Source organism: Suncus etruscus, chromosome 4, assembly GCF_024139225.1.
Source record: "Suncus etruscus isolate mSunEtr1 chromosome 4, mSunEtr1.pri.cur, whole genome shotgun sequence".
In the NCBI taxonomy this organism is placed as follows: domain Eukaryota; kingdom Metazoa; phylum Chordata; class Mammalia; order Eulipotyphla; family Soricidae; genus Suncus; species Suncus etruscus.
In genome coordinates, this window is record NC_064851.1 from 150,567,969 (window position 1) to 150,595,519 (window position 27,551).

Below are 27,551 nucleotides of genomic sequence, written 5' to 3' on the forward strand. Positions count from 1 at the left end.
GCTGCTTCGCGAGCCGCTGGTGCTGGCGATTGGACGGACGACCTGGCTGACGTCCTGCATCCCAGGTGAGCAGCGTGAGCACCCGCAGGGCAGGTTCTCTCCGTTGCCCGGGGGCCTGCGCCAGACCCTCCCGTCGCCCGCAGCAGCTGTTCTGGGCCTTTGGTCTCGAAACCCAAGAAAGGGAAAGATGACGGTGGTGATGGTGATGAGTGGGAGAGAGGGCGTGGAGGTAGGGCGCTTGCCTCGCACGCAGAAGGTCATTGGTTCGAATCCCGGCATCCCATAGGGACCCCTGAGCCTGCCAGGCTGAGTGACTTCTGAATGCAGAGCCAGGAGGAACCCCTGAGCACGTCGGGTGTAAACCCCCCAAACAAAGCCGAAGTCGGCACGTTGGTAGTATAGTGGTTAGCGTAGCTGCCTTCCAAAAACGCAGAAGGGGATTGATAAGTTCTCCCAGCACCTTCAGGTACTTGCTCTAAGTCAGTGCTTGTCAATTATTTTCTGGCATGCCCCCCTAGGAAGGAGAAAACATTTTTTCGCGCCCCCCCCGCGCGACTGTAAACAGTATCTTTATTAAACAAAACTTTAAGCTGCAAAACAAAAATATATCAAATAATTTGAGCTTATTTTTTCGTCAGAGGTGATGTCTGGATTCATGGCTGCAATGAGCACGTTTTGCAATGCCTAGCTTTTCGAAGCAAGGTTGGAAGCAAGATACAGCGACTCTCAGCTCCAGAGACATACAGAGACATAAACCCGGGGCTTAGCTTGTTAGGACAGTGTTTGCTAGGTCAAACGTGTCCCCCCCTTTATGGAGCCTCACACCCTCCCCGGGGGGCGCGCCCCACTATTTGAGAACCACTGCTCTAAGTAAACGCAGCAGACACCTAAAAATAAACCTCAAACTGTTCAAGTACTGCTTAAATCATTATGGCTCTGGTACTTACTGAGACGGGCCCTGACAAGGAGATGGACACTTCATATCTAAACTCAAGAGATCACGACCCCCTACACACACACACACACACACACACACACACACACACACACACACACACACACACACACACACAACCAAGAAAAGAACCTCAATCAGGAGGACCAGCCATGTCTGGCCTTCAGTGCTCAATCCTAAGTGTGTCACAGTGACGTCTCCGAGAAACCTGGGCCTGGCTTGAAGAGGAAGAGGGTCCGACGGGTGGGACAGTGGGGAGGGAAACAGAATTAAGAATTCCATGTCTTGGGGCCGGAGGATAGCATGGAGGTAGGGCATTTGCCTTGCATGCAGGACAGTGGTTCGAATCCCGGCATCCCATATGGTCCCCCGAGCCTGCCAGGAGCGATTTCTGAGCGTAGAGCCAGGGGTGAACTCCGAGTGCTGCCACGTGTGACCCCCCCCCTAAAAAAAATACCCCAAGATTTCCATGTCTTGTCAGCCTTTTTCTCTTAGCGCGGGGCTCCTCTCGGCCACTTTCTCCATCACCTCCGTGTCCCAGCAATCCCAGCAGCAGCCACCTCCATGGATTTTGGAGATCTGAAGAGTTCTGCAGTCTCCAGGTACTCCACGACTTAGTGGTGGACAAAAGCTACATTGAGGCTATGTCCCATTGTAAGCAGATGTGGCTGTGTTTGAAACTGCCCAATCCACCCGCTGCCAACTGGTGGCATGCTTTCCACTGTTATAATCTTATCCAGTTTTTCAGAAAAGGTAAAGTCCAGGGCCAGAAAGAGAGCACAGCGGTAGGGCATTTGCCTTGCACGCAGTCAATCCAGGACTGACGGTGGTTTGAATCCCGGTATCCCATGTGGTCCTCTGTGCCTGCCTGGAGAGCAATTTTTGAGCACAGAGCCAGGAGTGACCCCTGAGCGCTGTTGGAAAGTCCAGTCTGCCAGGAGTGAAGAAAGCTCTGGGCAAGTATGCCCTGCTAATGTGGAAGACACCACAGGAAGTGGAGCGGGGGACAGGAAAGATGATGATGACATTGATCTCTTTGGATCTGATGAGGAGCTGGAGAGCAAGGGAGCAAGAATGCCTTGCACAGCATACATCAAAGAAAGCCAAAAAACCTGCACTTGTTTCCAAGTCGTCCATCTTACTAGATATGAAACCTTGGAATGATGAGACAGATGTGGCAAAATTAGAGGAGCACATCAAAAGCATTGAAGCCAATGGCTTGGTTTGGGGCTGGGACCAATGGGATATGGGGTTTTAAAACTTCAAAAGCAGTGTGTAGTTGAAGATGATCAAGTTAGGGCAGACATGCTGGAGGAGCAGATCACTGCTTTTGAAGACTGCAGTCCATGGATGTGCCTGTTTTCAACAATAGATCTAAATCTATCGTGGATCAAAAATGAAATAAAGAAATCTTTGTGACCCGTTAAACCTCTTAAAATGATAGTCTTGAAACTTAACAGATTTGAAAATAAAAAGGAAGGGGTAAATGGAAATTTTTAAATATATAAATTCCCTGGCCACAGCAAATGAACCTTTCCAAGGCCAGTTAGTAAATCTTTCCCTTTCCAGTTTCATAGTTGCCTTCTTTCAATGGTCCTCAAACTATGGCCCGCGGGCCACATATTGTATTTATTCCCATGTTGTTTCTTCACTTCTAAATAAGATATATGCAGTGTGAATAGAAATTTGTTCATAATTTTTGTTTTTACTATAATCTGGCCCTCCAACAGTCTGAAGGACAGTGAACTGGCCCCCTGTTTAAAAAGTTTGAGGACCCCTGTAAAACGCCCTACACATTGCAAGGTTTTGGTTTTTCTGTTCTCATTGTTCTCTTGGTTTCAGAGAGCATGACAGAGGAACTGGATCTCGCAGGACAGGACTCTGATGGGAGTAGTGAAGAAGTTGTCCTTACTCCTGCAGAGCTCATTGAAAATCTGGAGCAGGTGAGTACTGCAAACAATCTTAATCTTTTTATTTACTCCAGTTGTGAAAATTTCAGGAATCAGAAAAGAAATGGAATTCTTCTGTAGAAAAGTAGGAAATAGATGTATAGCCTCTATATGAAAATAGCTGATGCCAACCAAAAGTCCTATGGAAGTAGTAAGGGGCTTATTTAATAGAACAGTTCATAAAACAAGGATCTACTTAATATTTGCAGGTACTGCAGAGATGTTATCAGTGGAGATTAGTAAGCTGTATACCTCAGTTCATCTGTTTCCCTGTAGAATTCTTGGGTTAACAAGGAAATGCTTGTACTCATTTAGAAGAAAACTGATCTTACTATCCTTTCTTCCTTATGCTTTCTTGTATAAGCTATGTTTTCTTTATTTCTATTGCTTATGTGAAAATGTTGCATATTTCTCTTTCTAGTCATATTAAGTATGGTATATTGAGTGCTAACTATGTGCCTGTAACTGTTAGCTTCTTACAGTTATTATCTCATGAAACTCTAGGATCAGGAGAATATTTGTTCAGTTCAGAATAACTGAATTAAAATCCATCCATGTCACCAGTTTATTTAGTTATATTTTAGTTTTATTTTTAATTATTTAGTTACTATTTAATAATTTAAATAAGTTATGTTTTTTGTTTTGCACACTCCTTGACTGTAAAATGAAGTTAACAAGTTAACAAGTACTTATCATCTTGTCTGAAAGCAAATAACTCTTATAACAATCCAGTAAGGCAGATACTATAGTTATCTCCATTTCACAAATCAAGAAATAAAAGACTAGAAATCAAAATTACACAGTAGCTGGAGAGCCCAGATGTGAGCTAGCTCTTGACTCCAGTATGTGGCCTCTACACCTGCTGCTTTATTTATCTTTCATCCCTTAAACTTCCCCTTTGCTGAACTCTATTACTTTAACATTCTTCATTCTTTCCTGTCATACACACCATTCTGAGTGACAAAAATCCAAGGAAAATAATTTCAAAATTATATCTTCTGTCTTTTATATATCTAATAAGTGTCAGCAAGGTAATTCTTTTGTTTGTTTTTTGTTTTTGGGCCACACCCGGCGTTGCTCAGGGGTTACTCCTGGCTATCTGCTCAGAAATAGCTCCTGGCAATTACAGGGGACCATATGGGACACCGGGATTCAAACCAACCACCTTTGGTCCTGGATTGGCTGCTTGCAAGGCAAACGCCGCTGTGCTAGCTCTCCAGGCCTGGTAATTCTTTATAGTAGTCATTCCTAATATGCATTTATGTACAGACCTCATTTTTGAGAAGATTGCTTTTATAGCATAATAGATATATGCACCTATGAAAAAAAGTTGTGCATATAATTTTAGGAGATGTATAGACACCCTGAACTCTATCTACAGAGCTAGTTAGTGAATTTCAAGTTAAGAAACCCTATTTTATTAGGAAGAGATTTATTATACAAATCAAAAAATATAAAACCATAAAAGTAAAAACATAGCTAGGTTCAGCTGCATTAAAATTAAGAATGTCTTTTGAGGCTGGGAAAGGGACACCTGGCTGTCTTTAGGGGTCACTCCTAGTGGGGCGTCAGGTATTATATGAGATGTTGGGGATTAAATTGGGTTTGGCTATATGAAAGGCAAGTACCCTACCTGCTATACTCTCTCTAGCCCAAGAATGCCTGTATTTATACCTTGACAAGTTAAAAATTAGCTTTCAAACTAGGAGAATGTTTGTAATACATACCTCTGACAAAATATTGGTTTCCTTAACACCTTAAATTTTCTAAGAGAAAATTAAGTCAAACAGGCTTCCACCAGAAGCAAAAACCAGGATGGCCAATAAACAATTTAACATTTAAAAATTTTAAAAATTTGGGGCCGGGCGGTGGCGCTAAAGGTAAGGTGCCTGCCTTGCCTGTGCTAGCCTTGGATGGACCACGGTTCGATCCCCCGGTGTCCCATATGGTCCCCCAAGCCAGGAGCAACTTCTGAGCACATAGCCAGGAGTAACCCCTGAGCATTACCGGGTGTGGCCCAAAAACCAAAAAAAAAAAAAAATTTTAAAAATTTAACAATTTAAAAAGAAATTTAAATTCCAATATTGAATCACTTCCAGAATCTACCACACATGAGGAAGACAGAAATTCAAGAATTGAACTATATAAAATACTGGCTAACAGAGGCCTGCTTGGCCAGGCCTAGGGGGGATGCGGGACTTGGGTAACCCCAGCACCCCTCTGCTGCCTTGCTCCAGATCTCCAGGGCTTCCCCGGGCCACACGCCTGGGCAAGCCGGTGAGTTGGGTCCCTTAGTGGAGCTTGAAGGTACCCTAGGCCTTCCCCCACTATCCATGCGGCTCCTTAGGGAGGGTCTGGGTGGGGCTCTGAACTTCTGGTCTCCCAGCTTCTTGAAGGATCTCTCCTTCCTGGGAGCCAGGAGTCTAGCAGGAGGAGGTTTGGCTGGCACTGGTAATCTCTGTCCAGTCTACATTTTCAAAATCGCGTGGGGGCGCACAAGAAACATTAATAGTACTCTCACAAGAAACATTAATTGTACTCTCACAAGAAACATTAATAGTACTCACTATCATTGAATTATGTTTTTATGTATGCAGAATGTCCATTTTGTACTCTGCCCTGTTGCATACCCCTTCATAAGTTCATATTTCTCTTTAACTTCTTTAACTCCTATCATTACTCCTTTTTTACCCTTTCTAACTTAAGTACTGTTGAGTCCTAAGTCACAGACCAAAGTGGTGCCCTAGAGTTAACACCCACCCAACTATTTTAAAAGGCATAAAAAGGAAACATATCTTTTCATCATTTTATGGGTGTTTTCTTTGACGGCTATAACTTTTGCTAAATACTTTCTTATACAGTGATGATCCCCCCCCCCATGTTTTTTATCTTCTCTTTGTGAACTGCTCAATATGGAATTTGGTGTGAAACAATCCCTCAGTTTAATACTTATGTTTGAACCAAGTCATGGGTCTTGTTGGAAATGTTCTTATGCCCCCATATATCTGATAGCACCACGTGGCTTTATATCTTGTTTGCGTAGGCACACTAACATGGGAAAATACTATACATACCAATAAGTTCTTATCTAATAGAAATGAGAACACACAAATCTTGTAGTGCAATGAGACCTTACACCCTGAACATTGACATAAAGACCTGGCACAGGCCTCAGAAGAATGGGCATTCTCCATTTACCCCTTGATCTACAGAAGACATTTACAAAACATCCAAGGTTGTATATAACATCACTCGGAGGCATTCCTGTACCAGGGACGACCCTACAGCTGCTCTGACATCGATCTACTCAAAAGAGACACCGCTTAACACTGAGAAGACAACAAGAACAATGACCTGATTACTGGACAGGGCTTGCTGTATTGCCCCTTTATGGTGAGGTTTGTCTATAACATCACCTGGAAGCAATCCTCTACCACGGAAGACCCTACCACTGCTCAGAAATCGTCCTGCTCAAAAGAGACTTCCCTTAACACTGAGAAGACTTAACAACAACAACAACCTGCTTACAGGACAGGGCTTCCTGCATTGCCCTTTCATGGTGAGGTGAAACAAGAAGGCACTCCACATCATGACTTCAATGTAGGACATGCAGATTCCAGAATCTTTAATACAGAAACATGAGACCAACAACAGAGACTGTGTGATAAGTGTGTTGGCGCTACGGACAATGTCTTGGAGCGAACAATAACTTTCCTGAGGCCTAGAGCTGGTCTTATGCCAGGAAACTTCAGGGGTAGGATCTCTTTGTATTTAGGCCAAGGTTATTCCTTTCCATGCCTCTCATATTTTGGTGGGCCTATGCAAACAACAATTGCCACTCTAACACCGTTTTTACTGTGCTCCTTTGACTCTAATCCTTAAAACGCACCCACTTAAAGTTTGAGGTTAACTTAAGCTAATATGCATGTACATGGAAATGTAAAAAATACTATGCCTCTAATGTTTAAGGAGTTATGTAAGTTTGATGGCTTTAGATTGCCTTGTGTGCTGTTAAGAAATATTATAATGTGCTACAATCTGGGGACTTGAGGGACAAAGTAATTAATTGCACATGGATTCTGTTTTATTTATCTTAACTTTCTTTGGTGAAAGTTCAAAGTTAAGATATCAGCAAGGGGACTTCTTCTGATAATTATGTTATGGGTGATTGTCCTTCCACTTTAACTTTACCTTATCCTCTTTCTTTGCATCCTTTGTTCTCATAATTCAAAATAAAAAAATTATAAAAAAAATACTGGCTAAGATGAAGAGCTATGTGCACACTTGTATACTGCAATGGGCATGTACATTGGTACTACCACTGGAAAATAATTTATCATTGTCTAATAAAGCTGAAGGAATGTGGGGCTGGAGAGATAGCATGGAGGTAAGGTGTTTGCCTTTCATGCAGAAGATCATCAGTTCAAATCCCGGCGTCCCATATGGTCCCCAGTGCCTGCAAGGAGCAATTTCTGAGCATGGAGCCAGGAATAACTCCTGAGCACTGCCGGGTGTGACCCAAAAACCACACACAAAAAAAAAGCTGAAGGAATGCATAGCCTATGACTTAGAATTCTACTGTGTGTCATCTGTTCTAGACAAAATGACTCGTGTACACTGTAGGAGACATGCACAAAATATTCATTATATTGTTTGCAATAGTTAGAAACTGAAAATAGGGGGCCGGGCGGTGGCGCTGGAGGTAAGGTGCCTGCCTTGCCTGCGCTAGCCTAGGACGGACCGACCGTGGTTCGATCCCCCGGCGTCCCATATGGTCCCCCAAGAAGCCAGGAGCAACTTCTGAGCGCATAGCCAGGAGTAACCCCTGAGCATCACAGGGTGTGGCCCAAAAAAAAAACAAAAAAAAAAAAAGAAATTGAAAATAGGACTGATATTTATCAGTAACAGAATGGACGGGCAGGAAAAATACTGCTTTGTATTTAGGAGGCTTTGGTTTAATTTCAAACATCACATATGGTTTTACCCCCTCTCACGAAATAGTTCACAGTGGGTATAATCAGCAATGACGGGAATAAAAGGTCCCAGACCATCATGTAGAGATGACTTTCAGGACTATTTGTAGGATAAAATTAAGTTGCCAAAGAAGCCATTTATGTAAAGTTTAAAAACTCACAAAATTAAGCAGAACTTACAAGTTTAGACATTCTTAAGTGCTAGATGTTGACTATTCTTTTCTCTGATATGATCAGAGGTGTGTGTCTCCAGCTGGTATCTCCTTTGGATATCAGCAGGGCCTCCTTGGAAAGCACCCTGTGGGTGTGGATTATGATACAAAAGCCTTGATGGTTGTGGCTAAATACAAGTTGTATCTCCAGTCTGACCATTTCTATGCTTATTTATTTTGTCTTTGGGCCACACTTGGGTTGTGCTCAGAGATCACTGTTGGTGGTGTTTGGGGGCCACATATGCTACCAGGGATAGAATAGGACTCACCACATATAAAGCAAGTGCCTTAACCCCTGTTCTGTATCTCCAGCCCACTATCCTGACACTTTGTGTTAGTGCCCTTAGTGAGCCAAGGAGATGCTCTGATTTTTATCAGAGCCTGCACTGATTTTTATCAGAACCTGCACAGCTGCTTAACTGAATGCAGACCTATAGAGTATTGTTTAAGAGAGCATCCTGAGCAAATGGTGCCTCTAATGAATACTGTACTAGGAACACATACAGGAAGTTGTTCAATGTTTGTATGCTTTAAAAATTATTACCTACATTGCAGCATTTTTCATTTTAATGTTTTTATATTGCTCAATAAATAGTAAGCTTAAGCAACAAATATTTTTAAGTTTAAACAACAAAATTTTTTTTAATTCTAGTCAGGACGTTTGTTGTCTGAGATTAGAGTACTAGCATGGCCGGTTTTTTCTTGCCTCTTCTTTTGTAGATGACTGTTTGCTAACAGTATTTTCACACGATCATCTTTGTGTTTGGGTACAATTGTTCTCTTAGAAGGACATGGGCTAGACTGTATTAGGGTTTCCCAATAACCTTATTTAACTTAATTAACTCTTTATGAATCTATCTCCAAATCCTGTCACGGTTGAAGGAACTGCAAGTTCGGAGGGTACACAAGGACTTTTATATTTCATATTTTTCCCCATTCAGTGCCAGGGTTAGAATGTGGTTCTCCACGCATGCAATACTGTTGTGCCAACCATGAGATACACCCAGCCTAGCCAACCTAGGATTTTTGCATAATGTTGGTTAAATATAATACTGTGAATACCACCTTCCTTGTGAAAAAGAAAAGCCATTGTTGTGTCAAATAATTAACGATGGGGCTGGATGGCGGTGGATGGCGATGGATTTCTTTCTGCCATCTCAGGCAGTGGATGGCGATGGATTTCTTTCTGCCATCCCAGGCCACATGGCTCCGCAACCCCATCTAGCTGGCGGGTCCCAGGCCCAGGTGAAAGGCAGAAATCAGAGTTATCCAGAGACAGGCATCAGGAAGCATTAACTTTATTTATGCCCTATTCACCACATGTGTGTGGCCTATCTCATAACCTTTTAAGCATTCAGCCATTCTAGGCTACCCTGCGTTTAAACCCTTTCAGCCATCTTCCCCTTGGCCTCCATCCTGGTCCAAAACCAAAAGAGGCAGAGACCCTAAAGCCAGAGAGCTCAGCAGGGCCGAAAAGGGGGCGAATCCCCTTGGTTCAAGGCTTATCTAACTTTTCCAAGACCCCTCCCAGGAATGGGCCGGGTCTTGCAGGTAAGGTCACACCTAATATCCGGTTCCCAAGACCCCTCCCAGAAATGGGTGGGTCTTAGGTATCTGCACCAAATCCAGGGTACACCAACAAGCCATCATTAAGCATATGCTTGTCTTTGAAGCATCATTACTGTTTCTATCTAATAAGTAGTTGTCTTATCTGAGGTAAATAGCTGTAATTTTTTTCATGGCACGCGTACTGACTTTCAGGCATATTTTACTTCATTATGAATGATATTCTCCTTTTTTTCTTGTTTTTTAGGCATGGCTAAATGAAAAGTTTGCCCCTGAGCTACTGGAAAGTAAATCAGAAATTGTGGAATGTGTCATAGAACAACTAGATCACATGGTAAGAGTTTCCTGTCTCAGATGGTGAAGGAAAAGCATTAGATGGTTTGTCAGTTTATTGACAATGTGTGCTGATAGCAAGTCTGTTTTGTTGATCCAGCTTGGTTTGATTTAGGGCCACCCCCAGCTGTGCTCACTTACTTATGACTCCTGGCAGTGCTGGCAGACAATATGGGATACCAGGGATCAAATTTAGCTAGCCATTTGCAAGTCCTTCCTTACTATACTATAGTATCTCTCTAGACCTCCTTTTTTGTTTTGTTTTTTTGGTTTCTTGTTTTTTTTTTGGTTTTTGGGCCACACCCGGCAGTGCTCAGGGGTTACTCCTGGCTGTCTGCTCAGAAATAGCTCCTGGCAGGCACGGGGACCATATGGGACACCGGGATTCGAACCAACCACCTTTGGTCCTGGATCGGCTGTTTGCAAGGCAAACACCATTGTGCTATCTCTCCGGGCCCTCTAGACCTCCTTTTTAAAAGTTAAATATTGGACGAGTTATCTTCACCTAAAAAGCATGAGAGTTTCTGTGACTATCTGAATGTCATCCTCATTGAGTCATTGCCAGCCCTATATCTCCACAGGAGGATAGCAAACAAAAGCAGGATCAGGACCACCTCCTTTCACTGTACTCTCCTTTTCTCCCTCTGTCTTTTACTGCCCACCTCACTCATGTTACTTTTGAGTTTGTGACACTTAGCTGAAGTAAGCTGGACTTAAATCATTGTTAACCTCAGAGTAATATTAACATGTTGCTATTTTATGAGGGTTCCTTTTTTTCACCACATACTGATTGTTTGCAGTCCTTTTGATAGAAGTGGAGGGTATCATGTTAAAGCAAAATCAAAGCAAGAGAACAAATACTGAATGATCTCTTTCATCTGCTACATAGAGAGAAAACAACAGAATCTACAGTATCAAACAATGACAAACACTTGGTCTAGGGTTATAAAATTTAGATTAGGCCAGAGAAATAGTACAGCAGGTAGGTCACTGGCCTTGCAAGCTTTCAACCCAGATTTAATCCTGTCACCATGTATGGTACCCGAATTCCTGCCAGGACTAAAACTGAGCCAAGTACAAAGTCACTGAACATCATTGGGTGTGGCGCAAAAATAAAAATATAAAACTCAATTTATCAAACACGATTAGGGGATATACGTGACACAAATTACCAAGCAAGGGTAGGGTGTGTGTATGTTTGGGGGAGAGGAAAGTGTCATGGAAGGAGTAGACTTGAAGTGACATAGGACTGTGGTCTTATCCACTTTGTAATGGTTTGGTACAAAAATTATACATCAAGGGGCCGGGCGGTGGTGCTAGAAGTAAGGTGCCTGCCTTGCCTGCGCTAGCCTTGGACGGACCGTGGTTCGATCCCCCGGCGTCCCACATGGTCCCCCAAGCCAGGAGCAACTTCTGAGCGCATAGCGAGGAGTAACCCCTGAGCGTTACCGGGTGTGGCCCAAAACCCCCCCCCCCAAAAAAAATTATACATTAAAACCATAATCATTAACACTGTTACAATTAGGTTACCTAAAGTGTAAGATTATTAAGCGGCTGAAAAGATACTACAGTGGGTAAGGCACTTGCCTTGCACAGCTGACGTGGGTTTGATCCCTAACATTCCATATGGTCCCCGTCCCTAGCAACATAAGAAATAATATTAATCACAGACTCAAGAGTAAGCCCTGAGCATTGCTATGTGCCCCCTCCCAAATAAAAAGATTATTAAGATATAATTAAATTACATAGGCTAGAAACTTCATGATTCGGGTACATTACCAACACTGATTCTATCCTAAGTACTGCAAATGGTCCCTGGAGCACTTCCAAGAGTAAGCACTGAGCACTGCCAGGAGTGACCAAATTAAACAAAAGAAGAAAAAAATTTTTTTTCGGTTTCGGTTGTTTTTTTTGTTTTTGTTTTTGTTTTTTGTTTTTGTTTTTTTTTTTTGGGGGGGGGTCACACCTGGTGGTGCTCAAAAGTTACTCCTGGCTCTGAGCTCAGAAATCACTCCAGGGAGGCACAGGGGACCATATGGGATGCCGGGATTCGAACCAGCCATCCGTCCTAGATTGGCTACATGCAAAGCAAATGCCTTACCACTATGCTATTTCTCCAGCCCCAACAAATAAAATTTTTATATTTTTGCCAAATAGTGTTGTTGTTGTTGTTTTTGTTCTTGGGCTGCACCCTAGTGGTGTTCAAGGCTCACTCCTGGCAGGAGTCTGGACCCCATGGGTGCCGAGGATTGAGCCCATGTCAGCATGTGCAAGGCAAGTCCTTATATACTACACGATCACCCTGGCCCCTCAACCAGTGTTTTAACCTTACTTTCTCAACCCATCAGAGTCAAAGTGGACTTTACTGTTCTTTGAGATCACCAGGAATGACTGCAGGTTTGAGGAGTGATGATAGGAATCTTGGGTGCAATTTGGGGGAACTCTTTTTGTTGGCTAATATTTGTGCTTAAGAAATCACTCATGGGAGGGGTCGGAGCTTGGCGCAAGTGGTAAGGCGTCTGCCTTGCCCGAGCTAGCCTAGACTGCATGTGGTTCTATCCCCCCGGCGTCCCATATGGTCCCCGAAGCCAGTAGCGATTTCTGAGTACATAGCCAGGAGTAACCCCTGAACGTCACTGGGTGTGACCCAAAAAACAAAAAAAAAAAGAAACAACCGAGAGATAGCACAGCGGTAGGGCATTTGCCTTCAAGCAGCCATTCCAAGATGGACAGTGACTCAAATCCTGGCATCCCATATGGTCCCTGTGCCTGCCAGGAGTAATTTCTGAGCACAGAGGCAGGAGCAACCCCGGAGTGCCACTGGGTGTGACCAAAAACAAAAAAGAAGCAACTCATGATGAACATTTTTATTGTTGACATAACTGTCCTCTTTAGGTCCTCAATGATGCCAGTGGATGATGATTCTAGGGCTCTATGTACAAAATAGTCCCTAGGGGTCTAGAAAATGGCTCAATGTCTGGAGCACATGTTTTGCATGCAGAAGCCTAAGGTTCAATCTCCGGCACTGAATGGTTCCACATCCATTGCCAAATGTGGCCCAGTGAAGTAGAACAAACAGAAATGTTTCTTTTTTTATTTGTTTTTGGGTCATACTCTGCTGTGCTCAGGGGTTGGTTACTCTGGCCCTGCGCTCAGAAATCACCCCTGGCAAGCTCGGGGGACCATATGGGATGCTGGGAATCAAACCACCATTCATCCTGGGTTGGTCGTGTATAAGGCAAATACCCTACCACTGTGCTATCTTTCCAGACTCCACAGAAATGTTTCTTAATCTTTTACATCTATTTTTTGTTTTTGTTTTATTTTGTTTCTTTGTTTTTTGTTTTGGGCCAAACTCAGTAACACTGGGGGGTTACTCCTGGCTATGCACTCAGAAATTGCTCCTGCCTTGGGGGACCATATGGGACGCTGGGGGATCAAACTGCGGACCGTCCTAGGTTAGCCTCATACAAGGCAAACGCTCTACCTCTTGTGCCACTGCTCTGACCCTGCTTTTAAATAAACATATTTTCTCTTTCATTAGGAAGAAAATCTCAGGAGAGCCAAGCAGGGAGATCTGAAGGTCACTATCCACCGAATGGAGATGGAGAGGATCCGCTATGTCCTTAGCAGCTATTTGCGGTGTCGGCTCATGAAGGTTTGACATAGAAATACCTATAGGCATATGACAATGTAGTCATTAATATAAATTGTTTGTCTTAGGGAGAAGTTAAGCAAGGACCTGGGAGGCTCTAGGATCTAAAGATGCATCTAGGACCAAGGAGTAAGTTCGGGCTAGAGATTGTTCGGGAGAAGCAATGATGGAGCATGTATTCATTGCACACCTTTTGGGACATGGCAGTTTTTTAGTCTTATCTGCTGTGTAAATGGTGCTGCTTGCATTTACAGTGTGTTAATGTAGAGGGTTGAGCTTGCATTGGCTGAATAGGAAATAATTGATAACTCCCTAACAGAGAAATAATGTGTATGGAGGATGGAGGTGGGCCACAGTGGGCATTGCTCAGAAGTTACTTCTGGCTCCACATTCAGGAATTACTCCTGGCAGGCTTGAGGGGTCATATGGGACACCAGGGCTCCAACCCCGGGTCAGCTGTGTGCAAGGCAAAAGCCTTACACACTCTACTATTGCTCTAGCCACCAGAGAACTAAATTTTTTATTATTTTACAATATCATTGGCAAGTGGATCTTAGTAATTAGACTCTCAACAGTAGTTCTATGTTCATCTAACATAAAAAGTAAAATTTCAGTATGTGGGGGCCGGAGAGATAGCATGGAGACAGGGTGTTTGCCTTGCATTGCAGAAGGATGGTGGTTTGAATCCTGGAATCCCATATGGTCCCCCGAGCCTGCCGGGAGCGATTTCTTAGCGTAGAACCAGGGGTAACCCCTGAGCACTGCCGAGTGTGACCCAAAAACCAAAAAAAATTTTTTAGTATGTGTAGCAGGTGTGGTAACAGACCCTAGGTTTGATCCCTGGCACAACATGACCACTAAACATCATCCAGTTTTGCTTTATTGGCCTCCTAGCAGCACCAGGCATGACCCCACAACAATTTTAGTCTTTATTTGGGGCCATATCCAGCATGTTCAGGACTAACACCTAGCTCTGCACTTAGGGATCATTGGTAGAGGGACTGGGGGACCAAATGGGATGTCAGCTGAAATATATATATGTTTATATACAATATATTATAATATTAATTATAATAATGATATTAATTATAATAATCAATAAACAATATTATGATACATCTACTTATTTATTTGTTTTATTATTTATTTTATTTCTAATTATTTTATTTATACATCTACTTTATTTATTTATTATACATTACCATATTTGCCGGCGTATAAGACGACCCTTCAACCCATGAAAAACTTTCTAAAAGTCGGGAGTTATATTATATGCTGGTATACGGCATGCTGAAACTTGTTCCAGCTTCAGGGACAAGTGATCCGCACCCCTCTTACTTTTTTTTTGGGGGGGGGGTTTGGGTTTTTGGGCCACACCTGGCCCCCCCGCCCTTACTTTTAAGAAGTAACTTACTTTTAAGACTTTTAGGAAGTTTTTCATGGGTTGAAGGGTCGTCTTATATGCCGGCAAATACGGTACTTATTTTATTTATATTTATATATATACATATATATATGTGTGTGTGTGTATGTATGTATATATATATATATATATATATATATAGGTTTGGGGGCCATACTGGCTGTACTTAGGGCTTGTTCATGACCATGGTTGGGCTCCTATTGGGTGCCAGGGATTGAACCCAGGTCAGCATAGCAAGTGTCTTTATCATCTGTACTATCTCTACAGCCCCTCAGAGGTCGATCAGATACACACAAGGCAAGTGTGTATATACTCTTTCTGCCCCACCCTTCATAAAAATTTTGAAAAAGAAATAAAATTACTGAACATTATTTTAGACATACTTATTTTAGCCTTGGAAAATATGTTTTCTCACTTGACCCTTAGTTATTATGTAGCAAATGAAGCAAACCTCTTCTATATGAGAGTGATTTGGATATTTAGAGTCAGCTCACAAGTCTCATTTAGATTTTTCTGTTAACTCTTCCAACCACAAAATTCCCCTGGACAGAGTGGAGCAACCCTAGCACCCCACAACCAGAAGTAACAACCCTAACCCCTGCTAAGTATGACCCAAAAACAAATGTTAAAAGTTTAGGGCCCGGAGAGATAGCACAGCGGTGTTTGCCTTGCAAGCAGCCGATTCAGGACCAAAGGTGGTTGGTCGAATCCCGGTGTCCCATATGGCCCCCCGTGCCTGCCAGGAGCTATTTCTGAACAGAAAGCCAGGAGTAACCCCTGAGTACCGCTGGGTGTGACCCAAAAAAAAACAAAAACAAAAAAAAAGTTTAGAAAGCCGGGGCTGGAGAGATAGCATGGAGGTAAGGCATTTGCCTTTCATGCAGAAGGTCATTGGTTCAAATTCTGGCGTCCCTTACGGTCGCCCGAGCCTGCCAGGAGCAATTTCTGAGCATGAAGCCAGGAGTAACCCCTGAGCACTGCCGGGTGTGACCCAAAATCTAAAAAAAAAAAAGTTTAGAAAATCTGTCTAGAGTGCAGGTGGGAGTAGGTGGGAAGGAGGGAGATTTGGGACACTGGTGATGGAAATGTTTCACTGGTGAAGAGGAGTGTTCTTTACATGACTGAAACCCAACCACAGTCATTTTTGTAATCAAGGTGTTTAAATAAAGATATTTAAAAAATTAATTGTAAAAACAAAAAAGTTTATGGGGCTAGAGAAATAGCATGGAGGTAGGGTGTTTGCCTTGCATGCAGAAGGACAGTGGTTCGAATCCCGGCATCCCATATGGCCCCCCAAGCCAGCCAGGAGCAATTTCTGAGCATAGAGCCAGGAGTAACCCCTGAGCGCTGCCAGGTGTGTCCCAAAAACAAAAAAAAAAAGTTTATTTACTCCTTATTCTAGAGCTGAAGATGTAATAAAGCATTTGCATTTGCAGCCAACCCCAATTCGAATTCCAGTGGTTCACCAAACACCACCAGAAGTAATTCTCTAAGCATAGAACTAGAAATGGGTTCTGAACACAGCTGGGATGTGGCCCCCCAAAAAACAAAAATAAAATATATATAATAGAGTGTAATTTGAGGGCCAGAAAGATAGTACAGTTAGTAAGGCATTTTTCTTGTATACTGCTAACCTGGGTTTAATTTAATCCCAGCATCACACATGGTCTCCAGAGCCCCATCAGCAGTTGACCCCTGAGTTAAGAAAGAGCCTGGAATAAGCCCTTACGGCAGCCAGATGTGGCCACCCCAAAACAAAACAAAAACAGCATCCATCTTAAATAATACCACATGCAATTGAATTTGATCTTCCAGATGTGCTTTTATTACTTTTGAGAAAAAAAAGTAGGATGATTTCTGTGCCAATCACAGGTAACTAACTGTGCCACCCAGGATCATATTAGCACATTTTTTCATATCAGTCTCCTATATTCACCATTAACTCTAATCTCTTCTAATATATATTTTTTTTTTTTTGGTTTTTTTGGGCCACACCCGGCGGTGCTCAGGGGTTACTCCTGGCTGTCTGCTCAGAAATAGCTCCTGGCAGGCACGGGGGACCATATGGGACACCGGGATTCGAACCAACCACCTTTGGTCCTGGATCGGCTGCTTGCAAGGCAAACGCCGCTGTGCTATCTCTCCGGGCCCATGTCTTCTAATATTTTTAAGTTATTACTTTATCCTGTCACTATGTACCCACCATGTAGGAATAGCCTACTTTTTGTCCAGAGAGCTTACTTGATCTTTTCTATTGTCTCTGGTTTCTAATTTTGTCACCAGTTCTTTAACTATTTCTTAAAACTTTGTCATCAAAGATCTTTCCTACCGTATTTATTTGAGTATAACGCGCACCCTGGATAGTGTGCACCCCTAAATTTTTGATTAAAAATCGGTATAAAATTTTGTTTCACACCAAGCATTGTAATTGACAAAAAAAACATCTTGAACACATGCGGCCATGATAAAAATAATTTATTGACAACGTAAACTGATATAAACACAATACTGAAATAAAATTACCAGTAACAGTATTTACAATGCTTCCAAGTCAGATTCATCATCAGATACACTAAAAAGTTGTTCCCATTCTTCTCGAGTTAATTTTTTTTATCAGTGTCCCAATTGACAGGAACATGTTTCTCCAGTTTCTTCACTTCTGAGTCTGAATTCCACAACAGGTAGTCTTCTGTGCCATCCATTTGATTGCTGATGCCTGTCTTCAAAAAACTCTTTTTTTTCTCTTTTTTTCTTTTTTTTTTTTTAGAGGGAAAGGAAAGAGAAAGGAGTGAGAAGGAGAGGGAGAGAAAGGGAAAAGAAAGACAGGGGGACGAGAGAGGGAGAAGAAGAGAGGGAAAGGGAGAGAGAAAGGAGTAAGAATGAGAAAGAGGGAGAGGAAGAAAGGGAGGGAGAGTGAAAGAAGGAGAGGGAAAGAGAAAGGAGAGGGAGAAAGGGAGGGAGAAGGAGCTCAAAAAACTTTTTTTTTTTTTTTTGGTTTTTGGGCCACACCCGTTTGACGCTCAGGGGTTACTCCTGGCTATGTGCTCAGAAATCGCCCCTGGCTTGGGGGAACCATATGGGACGCCGGGGGATCGAACCGCTGTCCGTTCCTTGGCTAGCGCTTGTAAGGCAGACACCTTACCTCCAGCGCCACCGCCCGGCCCCTCAAAAAACTCTTGATGATCATTTCTTTTGATCTGTCTTCCCATGATGTCTTAACCCAGGATGTCACGAGAGCTAGGCCAGATTTCTTTTTTTTTTTTTTTTTTTTTTTTTTTTTTTGGTTTTTGGGCCACACCCTGTGACGCTCAGGGGTTACTCCTGGCTATGCGCTCAGAAATTGCTCCTGGCTTCTTGGGGGACCATATGGGACGCCGGAAGATCGAACCGCGGTCCGTCCTAGGCTAGCGCAGGCAAGGCAGGCACCTTACCTCCAGCGCCACCGCCCGGCCCCTAGGCCAGATTTCTTGAGGTTTTTTTTTCTTCGTCCTCACGTATAGTGCGCGCTGCAGCCTGGAAAAGGCACAGTGCAAACTCACAATTCGCCTGCGCCCTCATTGGGTCAGCCGCCACTGCCACCCCACCCCAGCCCTCATTTATAACACGCACCCAAACTTTGATTTTCTTTTTTCCGTAGGAAAATTTGCGTGTTATATTCGAATAAATACGGTAGTTCTTTGATAATACTCCTGGAGGCTCTGGAGTTCATATGGGGTGCCAGGGATTGAACCCAGGTCAGTCACGTGCAAGGCAAATGCCCTCCCTGCTGTGTTATCACTTTAGTCCCAGCCAATGGTAATTAATCCACTAGAAAATTCCCAACACATTAATATCTGCATTTTGAATCAGTGTTCTTTGTTCAACAAAGAATGTCACCTAGCCCTAGATTTATAGTTTGTGTGTTGCAAGTTGACATCAGGGTATTATCAGCTTTTCTGAAAACAAGATTGGCCATGTGCAAGGAAAGCACCTTAACTGCTCTACTATCTCTCTAGCCTACAAATCATCTTTTTAATTATTTATTATAATAATACCACACCACAAGTCATTGTTAAGAGTACAATTCTGGGGCCACGGAGATAGTACAAGGGTTAAGGCACTTGTCTAGACACAGCCATCAGTCCAGTTCTATCCCCGGCACCATATATGGTCCCCAAGTACCACTTAGAGCAGGGGTGGCGATCAGATCCCAGTCAAAATGAATGCGCCTTTTTCCTCTTATCATCGTTTTGTATACTGTGGCTCTTTGCCAAGTTTGGATTTTGTTCTGCTGCTTCTGAGGAGGGACCTCTGAGGAGAGATCCCCAAGCTGTGTCATCCGGTCTCCATTCCCTCAGAAACAACTGCACGTGTGGGCCAGCGAGCGGGGGGACCTGTGTGTCACATGTTGGGTTAGTTCTTAGTGTGGAGGACGCAGCACACCCTCACCATCACTGCAGAATTTTGATCCTCACTCAAAATGGCAAAATGCAATATGTGTTTAATAGATTATTGTTAAAATTATATGTTTCTGTGTGAGTTTTTGTTTTGGCTGGTCACTGCGTGGTGTGGCTCTCTGACTCTCACAGTTTAAAATTTTGCCTCTTGGTGTCGAACTTGTTCGCCACCCCTGACCTAGAGTTATCTTTGAGCCCAGAACTAGGAGTAAGCCTTGTGCACTTAAGATATAGCCCCTAGGGGCCAGTGAGGTGGCGCTAGAGGTAAGGTGTCTGGCTTGCAAGCACTAGCCAAGGAAGGACTATGGTACCATCTCCCAAGCTTATGGTCCTCCCACGCCAGGGGCGATTTCTGAGCGCTTAGCCAGGAGTAACCCCTGCTTAGCCAGGAGTAACCCCTGAGCATCAAATGGGAGTGGCCCCCACCAAAAAAAAAGATATAGCCCCCAAGCAAAATTGAAAGTGATTTCTCCTTTGTCTTGACTTGGTTCTTCCTCACCTTAGTTTCCTACTTGCAGGAACCTTTGGGGGGGAAAAAAAACTACATTTACTCCAAAAACTGATTAATTCATGACCATTTTAAGACAGCTTTTTTTCCCCAGGCAGATCTTGCCATTTTTTTCCCAAGTTTGGCTCACAATGAATTTTATCCTTACAGTTGTCTCTACTCTGTGTGCATGTATATTTTGTATGTTTTTTCAGCTTTTGTCTAGGTATATTTAGCTCTCATATACATATATCTCATGGAATCTCCTATGCAGTATATAAAAAATTATATTTACAACAATATTTTTAGTTTTTCCTTCACAAAACTGTGCCCATTTTTTAGAACTCTTGTCTTCATGGTTCTTTGAGATCTTTTTAAGCTTTCAAATCTGGAGTGTGGGGTTGTCTTACTATTTAAAAATAAAAGACTTGGGGGCCGGGCGGTGGCGCTGGAGGTAAGGTGCCTGCCTTACCTGCGCTAGCCTAGGAGACGGACCGCGGTTCGATCCCCCGGCGTCCCATATGGTCCCCCAAGCCAGGAGCGACTTCTGAGCGCATAGCCAGGAGTAACCCCTGAGCGTCACCGGGTGTGGCCCAAAAACCAAAAAAAAAAAAAAAAATGTTAAAAATAAAAGACTTGCCATGGGCTGCAGAGAGAGTACAGTGGGTAGGGCATTTGCCTTGCACATGGCTGACCCCCTCCCCTTCCCTTATGGTCCTCCAAGCTTGAGTGCAGAGTTACTCCTGTAACCTGAGCACTACCACATGTGACTAAAACCACCCACCCACACATACAAAAACAAAGCAAAAAACACTTGCCACATCTATAGTCAGTTTCCATATTAAAAGCTCTTTTAGAAAAGATAATATGTATACTGCTTGAATAGCCAGGTTTTTTTTTTGGGGGGGGGGGGTGGTTGTTTTTGTTTGTTTGTTTGGTTTTGGTTTTTTGGGTCAGACCTGGCAGCACTCAGGTGTTACTCCTGGCTCTATGCTCAGAAATCACTCCTGGTAGGCTCGGGAGACCATATAGGATGCTGGGATTCAAATCACCGTCCTTCTGCATTCAACCTACCTCCATGCTATCTCTCCGGCCCCACAGCTGGTTTTGTAATAATTTTTATTTATCCTCACAGATAGAGAAGTTTTTCCCTCATATCCTTGAAAAGGAAAAAACAAACCAGGAGCAGGGATCCTCTTGCCTTTCTCCTGAAGAGTTTGCCTTTGCCAAAGAGTAAGTAAGCAATAAGTATGGGACCTACCTTTCTTTCCCAGCGCTGTGAGCCTGAGGATCGTGCTTATATCTGTGAAGCCTGTCTTTGAGCCATTTCTATGCCTCTAAGAGCCTGGTGATTCCTGCCAGTCATGTTGTTAAAATAATCTGAATTTATGTATTTTAGGTATATGACCAACACAGAGAACTATTTGAAGAATGTTGCCTTGAAGCATATGCCGCCTAACTTACAGAAGATAGACCTCTTGAGATCAGGTAAGTAAAACATTGTTTTTTCAGACTTCCCACATGCCCATAGTTTATACCCCAGCTTCTTTCTTCTTTTGTCTTTTTTTTTTTTTTTTTTCAAAATTAAATAAAGGGGAAAAGAAGGGTTCTTGGGTGCTTGCCTTAAATGTGACTAACCTGTACATCCCATATGGTCCTCCAACCTTGCCAGGAGTTTTTCCTGAGCGCTGCTGGATATGACCCAAAAAGACTAATGAATTAAAAAAAAGGAAGAAAGGTTCTGAATTAAAAACTAAAAAATATGGCCAAGGATAGTCATTTTATAATTATTTTTGTGTTCTTTAGGTTAGACTATAATTTTATGGGGTGTGTCCACTAACAAGGATTCTCAGGAGACCAAAGTATTTGAATCAATCCCAGTATTCTCACATATAAAACATGAACTTCAACTCCTTGCCCCTAGATTAAGCTCTTTTTTTTTTAATATGGAACGCTTCACAAATTTGCATGTCATCCTTGCGCAGGGGCCATGCTAATCTTCTCTGTATTGTTCCAATTTTAGTATATGTGCTGCCGAAGTGAGCACCTAGATTAAGTTCTTACCTGTCCTTACACAGGTAGACTCAGTCATGTATTCAGTTCTATACTCCTTCAGTCATTACCTACTAAGTATCTAAGATGTGCCATTTTAGCACTAACTAAACAATGGATACTCCAACTCTATCTCTGCTTTCTTGTTTGGGACCATACCCAGCTGTGTTTAGGGCTTAATCCTGACTTTGAGTTCAGGAATCCCTACTGCTGGGCTCAGATGACCATACAGGATGCAGGGATTTAATCAGATCACCCATGTACAAGGCAAAAACCCTACCTGCTTTACTATTGCTCTGGTCTCTCATCTCTAATATGTTTGTTTGTTTTTGTTTTTTTGTTTTGGGGCCACACCCAGTGATATCCAGAGGATACTACTGGCTATGGGCTCAAAAATCGCTCTTGGCTTGGGGGACTATATGGGACACCAGGGGATCGAACTGTGGTCCATCCTAGGTCAGCCGCATGCGAGGCAAATGCCCTGCCACTGTGCCACTGCTCCAGCCCCTCGCCTCTGTTTTTAAGGGGATAGCAATCTTCCTCTGATTCCAGAAGATTCGAGAGCTATCTAGCTATCAAGGAGAATTTAAATTTGAATCTATTCCCTTTTGCCTGTGGTAAGAACTTCTAACTATTTTGCTAGAAATTCTCATGGAGTAGAAGATGGAGAACCAGGCCTGAGAGTGTGAGAGGATAAAGTGAGGGCACTGGGCCTTGTTAAAATTCCACTGAGCTGGGGCTGGAGAGATAGCATGGAGGTAAGGCGTTTGCCTTGCATGCAGAAGGACGGTGGTTCAAATCCCAGCATCCCATATGGTCCCCCAAGCCTGCCAAGAGTGATTTCTGAGCATAGAGCCAGGAGTAACCCCTGAGCGCTGCCAGGTGTGACCCAAAAAAACAAAAACAAACAAACTAACAAAAAAAGACACTGAGCTGAAAAAAAGGATCTGGGGCCAGTGAGGAGGTGGCGCTAGAGGTAAGGAAGCACTAGGCAAGGAAGGACCGCAGTTCAATTCCCCGACATCCCACATGGTCCCCCCAAGCCAGGGGCAATTTCTGAGCGCTTAACCAGGAGTAACCCCCGAGCATCAAACAGGTGTGGCCCCAAAAAAACAAAAAGAAAGAAAGAAAGAAAGAAAGAAAGAAAGAAAGAAAGAAAGAAAGAAAGAAAGAAAGAAAGAAAGAAAGAAAGAAAGAAAGAAAGAAAGAAAGAAAGAAAGAAAGAAGGAGGGAGGGGAGGGAGGGAGGGAGGGAGGGAGGGAGGGAGGGAGGGAGGGAGGGAGGAGCTGGGGCCGGATAGATAGCATGGAGGTAAGGGGAGGGAGGGAGGAAGGGAGGGAGGGAGGGAGGGAGGAAGGAAGGAAGGAAGGAAGGAAGGAAGGAAGGAAGGAAGGAAGGAAGGAAGGAAGGAAGGAAGGAAGGAAGGAAGGAAGGAAGGAAGGAAGGAAGGAAGGAAGGAGCTGGGGCCGGATAGATAGCATGGAGGTAAGGGGAGGGAGGGAGGGAGGGAGGGAGGGGAGGAAGGAAGGAAGGAAGGAAGGAAGGAAGGAAGGAAGGAAGGAAGGAAGGAAGGAAGGAAGGAAGGAAGGAAGGAGGGAAGGAGGGAAGGAGGGAAGGAGGGAGGGAGGGAGGGAGGGAGGGAGGGAGGGAGGGAGGAAGGAAGGAAGGAAGGAAGGAAGGAAGGAAGGAAGGAAGGAAGGAAGGAAGGAAGGAAGGAAGGAAGGAAGGAAGGAAGGAGCTGGGGCCGGATAGATAGCATGGAGGTGAGGTGTTTGCCTCTCATGCAGAAGGTCAGTGGTTCGAATCCCAGTGTCCCATATGGTCCCCTGAGTCTGCCAGGAGCGATTTCTGAGCTTCTAGCCAAATACCTCCTGAGTGCTGCTGGGTCTGACCCAAAAACCAAAGAAGAGAGAGAGGGGGGGGGAGGGGGAGGGAGAGGGAGAGGGAGAGGGAGAGAGGGAGGGAGGAGCGAACTATGATAGGAATTCCTAATTTTAGATCCACTATCTGAGACCACTGATTTACGTGTGAAAGTTTATTTGCCTCAGTCTTTCCTGACATGCTATATCTGACAAATCTCATGAAACACAATTACCAAATCAAACAATTCTCTAGTAAACTAGAAACCAGCTTGCTTACAGCTGCATTTACTATTCCTTGGCTATAAAATTAAGTACAACTGAAACCTAGGAATTCACCTTCCACCTAGCATACATATGCTGAGACCATTGTAAATGGAAGAGCTAAAACAGAATAATTAGAGACTTTTATTCCTCAAGTGTTGCAGAGAAGCCAGATAGTGAATTAAACTACAGATAATAATTCTCCCAGATCTAGAGACCATAAGTCCATAATTAAATTACTAGTAATGGTGGTTTTCTTTGAAACATCTGTCCTCAACCTGTATGTGGACATTCTACTGATAACTTCATGTAGTGATACCATTTAGATTAGGGCCCCACACTCACCTTATTTTAACTTAATTACATCTTTAGAGGTCCTAAAGTGGCAATCCCGAAGCTCTGGAGGCCTCCTGCTAAAGAGAGAATATAGGCATAGGGGTTAACTGAAGCAGAACCAAGTTAAATTAGTGTGTGAGATAGACAATCATGAAGGTAGATCAAACCCACGCCAGATATGTGGGACTTTGAATTGATCATTTTGGTGAATCTTCTCAAGGAAAACCAAAAACCCAGTCCATGCCCACTTCAGCCACCTGACCATAAGAAGGTGGAATCTTTGGTCAACTCAGAATCCTGTAGAAGCCCAGGGGACTCCACAGAGCTTTGGAATCCTAACAATATGAAACCTGAAGTTGAACTAGAACTGTCTATTTGATACCTGTGGCTTATAGTACTCTGTGTACTAATGGAGCTGCTTTAGCAAAGAAAGAGTTCTGGAGGAGCACAGTTTAGGACACTTTCTTGAAATGTTGCTGTTGGTAGAAGCTAAAAGCTAGAAACAGCTTTTGAAGCTGAAATCAGATGAAGACCCACTTAAAAATTAAAACCTGTGGGGCCAGAGAGATAGCATGGAGGTAAGACGTTTGCCTTGCATGCAGAAGGACAGTGGTTCGAATCCCAGCATCCCATATGGTCCCCTGAGCCTGCCAGGAGCGATTTCTGAGTGTAGAGCCAGGAGTAACCCCTGAGCACTGCCGGGTGTGACCCAAAAAACAAACAAACAAATTAAAACCTGTATCTTTGGTCTCATTGCTGGCCTCATATGACCCAGTCTTTCCATTATTCTTTATTTAGTCTAACGACAATAGAATTTTTTAATATGTATTAAAATACATATATTTTATGTCTGTCTTTTTTTTGACGGGGGGGAGCCAATCCAGCTGTACTCAGGGCTTATTTTTTGTTCTGGTTTTTTGTTCAAAGATCATTTCAGAGACAACCATGTGGACACCACGTCCTACTGCTATACTGTCTTTCCAGCCTCCAAAGTATTTTCTAACTCAATTTGTGCATTCTTTCTGCCATTAGCTCCCAGATTCATTTTTTTTTTATCTCTCTTAAGTCCTGTCCTTGCCTTTAAAGCTCTCATCAGCTTTTTTCTCCCTGCAGTAGGTGAAAGTGCCACTAATGTGAGCCGTCTTCATATGATATTGTTAACTATCTCACCTAAAGAATTTGAGTATTAAACCTGCTTGTCTCCTCCACAAACTTGCCTGTATATTTTATGGTTTTGGGGTTTTTGTATTGTTGTTTTTGTTTGTTTTGGGGGCCACACCCGGTGACGCTCTTGGTTCTGCGCTCAGAAATCACTCTTAGGGGTGGGAGCAGTGGCGCTAGAGGTAAGGCAGCTTGACTTGTGCATGCTAGCCTAGGACGGACTGTGGTTCGATCCCCTGGCATCCCATCTGGTCCCCCAAGCCAGGAGTGATTTCTGAGTGCATAGCCAGGAGTGACCTCTGAGTGTCACCGGGTGTGGCCAAAAGAAAACAAATAAGATGTAATTAGGGCCGGAGAGATAGCATAGAGATAGGGCATTTGCCTTGCATGCAGGAGGACAGTGGTTCAAATCTGGCATCCCATATGGTCCCCCAAGCCTGCCAGGAGTGGTTTCTGAGCATAGAGCCAGGAGTAACCCCTGAGTGCTGCCAAAAAAAAAAGAAATTGCTCCTGGCTTTGGGGACCATATGGGACGCTAAAGGATCTAACCGCAGTCTGTCCTAGGTTAGCACTTGCTAGGCAGACGTCCTACTGCTTGTGCCACCACTCCGGCCCCTTTATGTAATTTTCAAGAGGTTCTTAGGTTCTGAGGCTACTTGAGGTGCTACTTGAGGGATCTCCAAAATTACACCTAGTAGAACTGGGAACTTCTAGGACTGTGTTCAACAATGATTAAAGGTCTGTGTTGTTGCTGGGGTTCAAACCATGTTTGGCCTCATGCAAGACATGCATTATACTCTCTTCACATTTTACATACTCGTGTGTGTGTGTGTGTGTGTGTGTGTGTGTGTGTGTGTGTAATAGGTTTCTATGAGAAAGCATGGTGAGTTGTGAGTTGTAATCTGTTTCTAAAAGGAGCCAGATCTCTCCAAATCTGACTTCCTGTACCCACATTAAAAATGTTTTACGGGGCCGCGATCCAGGACCAAAGGTGGTTGGTTGGAATCCCGGTGTCCTATATGGTCCCCCGTGCCTGCCAGGAACTATTTCTGAGCAGACAGCCAGGAGTAACCCCTGAGCACCGCCGGGTGTGGCCCAAAAACAAAAACAAAAAAAAAATGTTTTACATTAAAATTCCTCAGTGCTCAGTATAAAAAATCCCAACATCTTTTATCTTATATTTTGTTTCTTATTTTCTTTTCTTTTTCTTTAAGTTCCCAAACCAGATCTAGATTCATATGTATTTCTGAAAGTGAAAAAGCGTCAAGAAAACATACTAGTAGAACCAGAAACAGATGAGCAGAGGTGAGTTATATGTGTCTTGACAGTGGGAAGTATCATATTTTTTAACCATGGGAAGTAATCATCCTAATATGACACCAGCTAATCTCTGTATACTGATTTTTTTTTCTCATTTTCAGAGATTATGTGATTGACTTGGAGGAAGGCTCTCAACACTTAATACGATATAAAACCATTTCCCCTCTGGTTGCTTCAGGAGCAGTACAACTAATTTAGTCCAAAAATGAATGATCAAGAATGGAAGATGTGTAAGCCTTTCCTATCACTTAATGCTATGGATTATAGACTTTTCTCAGCAATTGCTTAGAAAAGGCAATTGAGTGCGCTTAAGGCAGGATTCCTGACTTAACATGTCTCCTTCAATTTTCCTTCATTTCGATCAGCAGAGGGGGCTATTGCATTGTTTTTCTGTGAACTGAGAAAATGGGGAAAACTTGCTATGTGGGCCTTTTCCCTTTGTGGTATTTTTTGAACTCAGCAAAATGAGGTAAAGGTAGGTTATTAAAAGGCATTACTGTCTATGATTGTATCCCTAACCTGATTCTGGGGGTGGCCAAGGGTTCGGTGGGCACTCATGTACCAAGATAA

The 27,551-nt window shown here is 43.3% G+C and overlaps 1 protein-coding gene, 1 non-coding gene and 1 pseudogene across 2 annotated transcripts; 2 read left to right on the forward strand and 1 right to left on the reverse strand.

Annotated features, from left to right (window-relative positions):
* On the forward strand, positions 1 to 27,551 carry GINS4 (GINS complex subunit 4). Its single transcript, XM_049771893.1, has 8 exons — positions 1 to 65; positions 2,798 to 2,898; positions 9,903 to 9,989; positions 13,533 to 13,646; positions 21,125 to 21,222; positions 21,389 to 21,477; positions 26,876 to 26,966; positions 27,083 to 27,551. Exons 2-8 carry the CDS (start codon positions 2,803 to 2,805, stop codon positions 27,177 to 27,179), a joined length of 672 nt encoding a protein of 223 aa, XP_049627850.1. The 5' UTR covers positions 1 to 65; positions 2,798 to 2,802; the 3' UTR covers positions 27,180 to 27,551.
* Positions 1,520 to 2,355, forward strand: LOC126007265 (elongation factor 1-beta-like; annotated as a pseudogene).
* LOC126008385 (U6 spliceosomal RNA) lies at positions 21,930 to 22,036 on the reverse strand. Its single transcript, XR_007495720.1, has one exon. It is a non-coding gene; the product is annotated as a U6 spliceosomal RNA (small nuclear RNA).